General features: G+C 42.5%; 1 protein-coding gene across 1 annotated transcript; it reads left to right on the top strand.

Annotated features, from left to right (window-relative positions):
- The first annotated feature begins 1,688 nt into the window (after nucleotides 1-1,688).
- Nucleotides 1,689-3,308, top strand: LOC148346860 (E3 ubiquitin-protein ligase TRIM35-like). The gene has a single exon (XM_088323643.1). It carries the CDS (start codon nucleotides 1,746-1,748, stop codon nucleotides 2,682-2,684), a length of 939 nt encoding a protein of 312 aa, XP_088179769.1. The 5' UTR covers nucleotides 1,689-1,745; the 3' UTR covers nucleotides 2,685-3,308.
- The last annotated feature ends 3,852 nt before the right edge of the window (nucleotides 3,309-7,160 follow it).

The raw sequence follows: 7,160 nt of genomic DNA, 5'->3' as shown, positions 1-7,160 counted from the left end.
TAGCAGTAGACAAACGGGGAAATCAGGAACACAAGAGTGGAAAACGGGTGACAAAACGGGACAGATGCTTGCCTTGTGAAAACAGAGATTCGCTGACAGACTGACAACAGGCGAGTGACAGGACTGAGTTGAAGTCGGACGGGGAACCAATCAAGCAACCAGCAGCAGCTGGCGCCAAACGAGCGGGCACAGGTGAGTGTCATGAGTAATCATGACAAAAAAATGTCCTCAAAACACACAATAATGCCGACAGATTAAAAAAAAACAACCCAAAAAAAAGCCTAGCCTAGAGAGGCTTCAAGATTTTGTCACAGTGGTTTTCAAGAACTCATCTTCAGGCATGAGATTGCAGAAAAAAAATCCGGAAAGAATAAAAATCTTCTATTACTTAATGTTAGTAGCACTTGCAGTGACTATTTTCAGTTGGGGACAATATTTTAGAATGTTACCTTTCAAAGAGACCATAACCGTCCAGATTCTCCAAACACTTAAACCATCCAATTTACTTTGGGTATGTCTTGGGATTGGGAGTTAAGGTGAATTTTACAGGATCATTAAGGGGTTGTCAGGACCAGAGCGAAGACAGGACCCACTTGCGTGCGTTTCTCTAAGTTTTATTAGGAAGCAGGGAAAGGGTAGAATACAGGATTCCTAGATTGTTGATCAGGGGGAGCAGGTTACTCAGACGCGGAATTGGAATTTCCGTGGCGAGCGAAGGCAGTGTTGAGAGCGGGGAAAAACAAATCGATGGCCAAGACTGGAGAGCAAAAACGTAGTCAAGTTCAGAAAAGGGGTCAGAGCCGGTAATCAAAAGGAATCAGGACTGGAGAAAGTCAGGGTCGAAAAGGCTTGCCTAGCGTGAGCTGAAGTTCGCCGACGGACTGACAACTGGGGACAGGAAGACGGGGGGTTTAAAAGGTGACAGGCAGCCAATCAGCGTTCGAGGCAGTTGGCGCCAAAGGAGCAGACTCCTACTCGGGCCGCGAGGGCCTTCGCCTCAGTGACCGGACTCGCCGGGTAGGTCGGGGGCTCGGCGCTGAGGCCGGGCAGTACGGCGGAGCAGTGGTTAGCGCGTGTGCGGCACAGTTCTGAAGTCGTGGGAACCTCCTGCGTGGGTTCAATTTTTTATTTTTTATTTTTTTTGAAGGGGCGTCGCTACTTCCCAGATTTTCACTTTTTGCGGGTGGTTTTGGTCCCCATTAACAGTGATAACCGAGGTCCCACTGTACATAAAAAACAGTATCATCTGTTTCATGTAGCAGAGGGATGGGCGCAACCACAATCGCTGGAACTCAGATTCCGATCAGTATGTTTACTTTTAGCTTGTCATGCGTATCTACTTTGAATACTTTAACTTTGGTTTTGTTGCATCAGTAAAGTGCTGAAACAAGTCTGGCAGGATTTTTGAACAATGAAGAGATGGAATTGTAACAAATGACCTAGGTTAAAAAACGGACCACAAAGAAGCTGGAAAAAGGTTGAAACCGCATATTTTCTTCAGGGAAAAACATTTTCAAGCATATAATAAAAAAAAACTTGAGTTGCTAAGGAGTCAACCAGAATAATAATAAGAGGTATCCTCTTGCCAATTCGCTGAGTCGATTGGGGGCAGGTAACCCCGCCTACCAACTCACGCAAGCAGGAAAGAAAATAAAAATATAAAAGGAGGAAGTCTGAAAACTGTTTCAGCTATGAAACTGCAGCTTTCCCGATTGTGAAGCTTCACAACTCTCCCCACAAAAACCATGGCAAGTGGAGTTAAGGAGAATCTGGAATGTCCAAAGTGTTTGAAGGTCTTCAAAGATCCTGTAGTGCTGCCGTGCAGCCACAGCTGCTGTCCCTTGTGCGTGAAGAAGTGGTGGAAGCAGAAAATGAATTGGACATGTCCTGTCTGTCGAGAAAAGTGTTCTTTGGTGAAGCCGCCTTCCAACTTAGCCCTGAAAAATGTGTGTGAGACTCTTCAGCAAGCTTCGGTAGACGACATCTGCCGCTTGCACTATAAGAAAATGAAACTGCTGTGCTTGGACCACCAGGAGCTTGTGTGCGTTCTCTGCATCCCCGATAAACTTCACGTCGGCCACAAACTTCGTCCCCTTGAGGAAGTTATGGAAGATCACAACAAGAATGTTCAGAAGCGTCTGGAGGAACTTGAGTCAAGATTGGCTGATTTCAGAGAGGTGAGAAAAGAGTGCAATGAACGGGTGATGTATCTCAAGGTCCAGAGGGAGCGGGTGGAAAAGAAGATCAAGAAGGATTATCAGGATCTTCACAAATTCCTACGTGTTGAGGGGCAGACCAGGTTGGCTGCTGTGAGAGAAGAAGAGGGAGTCAAGAGTCAGCTGATAAAGGAAAAGATAGCGGCTCTCGACAAAGATGTGGTTGCTCTTCCAGATGTGATAAAAAGCATGGAGGAGCAGAAGACATCTGCGCTCCATTCGATCCAAACCATTATGACTGAGATACAGAAAACACCCGACAAGCCCAAGGGTCTCGCAGGACTTTGTCTGGACGTAGTCAAGCATGTTGGCAACCTCAAGTTCTCTGTGTGGGTACAAATGCGGGACGTTGTATCTTCGTTTCCTGTCGTACTGGACCCAAGCACGGCTAGTCCAGGACTCCATCTATACGAAAATCTGAATAGTTTTAGTTATCAACAAGGACAGCAGTTGTCCCAAGGATACTGAGAGGAGTCGAGAATCGTAGTCGGGGCTGCTTTGACCTCGGTAACTCATGAGTGGCAGGTTGATGTGGGGGAAAACACATCTTGGGAACTGGGCGTGGTTTGGGGGGACCCTTGCTTGCCAGACAAAATGTCCAAATGCAGTATCTCATTTAAGGACGGGCAGTACGCAATTTTTAGCTGCAGAGGGTCCGAGTTCACATTTTTCTCAAATGACACAGTCCCACTCCAAATAGTTTCACTTGCATTTAATCTAATAACTCAAAATAAAGTATGATCACGGAGTTTTTTTGGTTTGTATTGAAGCATTTTATCGTGTAAGAACTGACTCAAATTCAACAAGATGTTGATGTTGTAGTTTGGCAAGATAAAATGAAAATATCTTGAAATGTGCCTCCCCATGCTTAAATGGAAATTATGTAGCTCAAGAGGTATGGCGGTCGTCTTGGGACCAAAGGGGGCATAGGTTCGATTCCAGGCTCTTTCCTAGCTCTGAAGTGTCCTTGGGTAAGACACTGAACCCCCTGAATGCCTTGTATGGATGACTCCACAATCGGTGTGTGAGTATGTGTGTGAATGAATCAGTCCATTGTTAAGCGCTTGGCGTTCTATTTCTACGTTTCGCATTGTTGATATCAATGACAATAAAGACTATTTCATTCTATTCTATTCTACATTTGTTTATTAATTATAGACTTATCTTAATATTGTCTTTTTTTAAATTTGATTTTGTTTTAGAAAAAGACATTTGATCACAGTGGAATGTTCATATTAAATATTTTCTTGTGGTAAACCTAATGTGGCCCAAACTAACCAACAAAAGAAACGGAAAAAAAGAGAAGAAAAAAAGAAAAAAACAATTATTATTTTTTTTTTTGGGGGGGGGGGGGGTCTCTTGATCAGTACATGACCAATAATAATGTAATTAATTCATTAATTATCTGCACCGCTCACCCTCAGTAGGGTCGCAGGGGTGCTGGAGCCCATCCCAGCTGTCTTCGGTCAGTGTGCAGGGGACACCTTTAACTGGTTGCCAGCCAGTAGTGCGCACAGAGACAGACAAGTCACTTGCTCATTTACAATTTGGACCGGCCAATTAACCTGACATGCATGTTTTTGGAATGTGGGAGGAGACCGGAGCGCCTGGAGGAAACCCACGGGGAGAACATGCAAACTCCACACAGGAAGGATAATAATGTAATGTTATGCACAAAAATTAATACATTTTTAAAAAACACTAATTTTCATATTTTTCTCTTGTCTTTTTCTCTCTTTCTTTGTCTCCGCTTTCTCTCTCTCTCTCTGTCTCGCTTTCTCTCTCTTCTTTCCCTCTCTCTCTCTCTCACTCTCTCTCTCTCTCTCTCTCTCCCCCTTTCTCTCTCTCCCCTCTCTCCTTTTTCTTTTATCTCTCTTCTCTTTCTGATCTGGCCCCTGCAAGAGTGTTTTTTTCCTACTATATGGCCTGTGAGCTCAAATGAGTTTGATTTAAAGCGTCACTGTGTAGTAAATCAGCACTAAAGGTTGCTTTATTTTAGACTGGAGCCTAACCATGTACATTTAACAGAATCAGGACCCAAATGCGTAGAGTTAACGACAAGTTCAGTGTAGATTTTACCTCTGAAAAGTGATGGGTCCCGGGGACTCGCATGCTCAAAAATCTATGGGTCCCAACAGAGATCTATGGGTCCCCAAAATTTAGTGTTATCGAGGTTGAAATTGTAAATCGACGACAAATATATCATGTAAATCTATATATTCATTCCGTTTTAATCATCACCGTTTATTGGTAATACAAATCAGTTATCACTTCAAGATTTTTCAGTTCACAACAATATTTTACATTATAAAAAATAATGTTGCTGAAATAATTATATTAATCTATATTTTCATTCAGTTTTAATCATCACAGGTAATTGGTAATACAAAGCAGATATCACTTCAGATTTTTCAGTTCACAACAATATTTTACATTATACAAAATAATGTTGCTGAAATATTAGTCTATATATTCAAGCAGGGCAGCACGGCGGCGCAGTGGTTAGCGCATGTGCGGCACAGTTCTAAGGTCTTGGGAACCTCCTGTGTCGGTTCAAATCCAGCTACCGGACTTACTGTGCGGGGTTTGTATGTTCTCCCCGTGCTTGTGTGGGCTTCCTCCGGGCACTTTGGTTTCCTCCCACATTCCAAAGACATGCATTTCAGGTGGATTGGCCGGTCCAAATTGTCCCTAGGTGTGAATGGGCGAGCGAGTTGTCTGTCCCTGTGTGCCCTGCGATTGGCTGGCAACCAGTTCAGGCTGTCCCCTGCCCACTGCCCGATGATTGCTGGGATGGGCTCCAGCACCCCCGCGACCCTACTGAGGATAAACGGTGCAGCTAATGAGATGGGAGATATTCATGCACTTTTAATCATCACAGTTGATTAGTAATACAACGCAAGTTTTCACTTCAGATTTTTAGTTCACATATTCATCGTGGTTTGCTGTCCCGCCACAGTTGTTTAACATATTATGTTGTACATGTGTTTCGTTATGTCATATATATTGTTAATGAACATTTTGTTGTGAGACACTGAGTTGCTCGACATGAATGAGGTTTATAATAAAAAAAAAGTTCATAATGAAGTAGCTTGGACGTTCACTGTAAAAGGAAAAAATACATGCAAATATAATTAAGTACCGTATTTTCCGCACTATAAGGCGCACCTAAAAGTCTTAATTTTTTTCAAAAGCTGACCTTGCGCCTTATAATACAGTGCGCCTTATATATGGCTCAATATTAAATCGCAAGGTCTCACAACTTACGCAACAGCCGCCGACTCGATTTCCCCCCGAACGTGGAGTAGTCCGCGGTGTATGCTGGAATTTATATACCGGCGTTTCATTGGCTAACCAATGTGTCAATCATCATTTGAATCGATCGCTATTGGCTAAAGTTATTCGGAGCCTCGGATAGGCTAGAGGACCGAAACAAACCCTGCAATTGGCCGAAAAGGATGTGTCAATCATCATTTAAATCGATCGCTATTGGCTAAAGTTATTCGGAGCCTCGGATAGGCTGGAAGGCCGAAACAAACCCTGCAATTGGCCGAAAAAGATGTGTCAATCATCATTTGAATCGATCGCTATTGGCTAAAGTTATTCGGAGCCTCGGATAGGCTAGAGGGCCGAAACAAACCCTGCAATTGGCTGAAAAAGATGTGTCAATCATCATTTGAATCGATCGCTATTGGCTGAAGTTATTCGGAGCCTAGGATAGGCTAGAGGCCCAAAACAAACCCTGCAATTGGCCGAAAAAGATGACTGAATAGCAAGCTTGCTAAACTACGCCATAAAGAAACATGTTTCATTAGTCTGTATTTGTAAATATTTTACTCTCCTGGATTTACTACACTAACGGTTGTAAGAAGACCATGGTTGCGTATCATTATTGAACGTGAGAACTTGGGTGAGCTATGCGGCTTTATATTTTCCCGGTATCTTGTTTTAGAACGATCTTGATGTTGCTGCGATGAGTTGAGTGAATTAAACTCAATTCCAAGTGTTTATTGTCATATGCACAGTAAAGGTGCGAGCGAAAAAGAAAATAGAAACTAAGAAATGTTTGGCATTTCTTGAATCCCAAGACTTTAACCTTCCGAATGATATTTGAAATGATGCCTTTGAGTGACATCGTACAGACACCGGATTCGCACGTGTCTACGACACGTATTTGCTTCTTTGCAAGCTTTGGGAATGTTAAGGGGGTTATCAGTTTGACTGAATCATCTGACCTTTTTGTTGACGTTCCCATTGTAGCGCCTTATAACCCGGTGCGCCCTATAGTGCGGAAAATACGGTACAATAATGCATTTTTTATTCAAATTATGAATTCATTTTCTGCATTAAATTATTGTTGGTAATATATTGATTAAAGGGATAACTAATGTCTTTTTTTATTTTCTCCTTTTATACTTTCTTTTTTTCTTAACTTCTTTATACAACATTATAATTTGTAATATATTGCATCAAAGCAAGTGAGTCGTTAACGAGTTGAGCCGAAAAAGCCGCTTCTCTAAAAAGAGACGGGACTACGTAAGTCGAACTGGTTTGACTTGATTGATTTTCCGTTTCGTGATAGTTGATGTATACCGGATGTTTCCCATAATTTACAAATTTGCGTTTTTTCGTACAGATTTTCTTGTACGTCGTACACGTCTTAAAACGCATAAGAAACGTACTTTGTACGGAAAAACGCACAGGTTTACAGGTATGCTTACTTAACCTTCACTCAACGACAAGCACCACAACAATGACGAGATCTCGTTTGCCGAGATCGGCATGCAGACAAAATCTCTAACCGCGAGACCAAAACAACAATGGCGGATCTGCCTGAAGAAAGATTTGGAGTGCGGTTAACCTTTGTTAAAAAAAAAAAAGTAATCGGGTAATAATGACAATTTTGTGTCAAAAAAGTTGCGACCCGGGGACGCACGTTGATTT

This window comes from Urocampus carinirostris, chromosome 19, assembly GCF_059441175.1.
Source record: "Urocampus carinirostris isolate Australia breed hairy pipefish chromosome 19, RoL_Ucar_1.0, whole genome shotgun sequence".
Lineage (NCBI taxonomy): Eukaryota > Metazoa > Chordata > Actinopteri > Syngnathiformes > Syngnathidae > Urocampus > Urocampus carinirostris.
The sequence above is the reverse complement of the archived record's forward strand: the minus strand, read 5'-3'. Positions and strand labels throughout refer to the sequence as shown.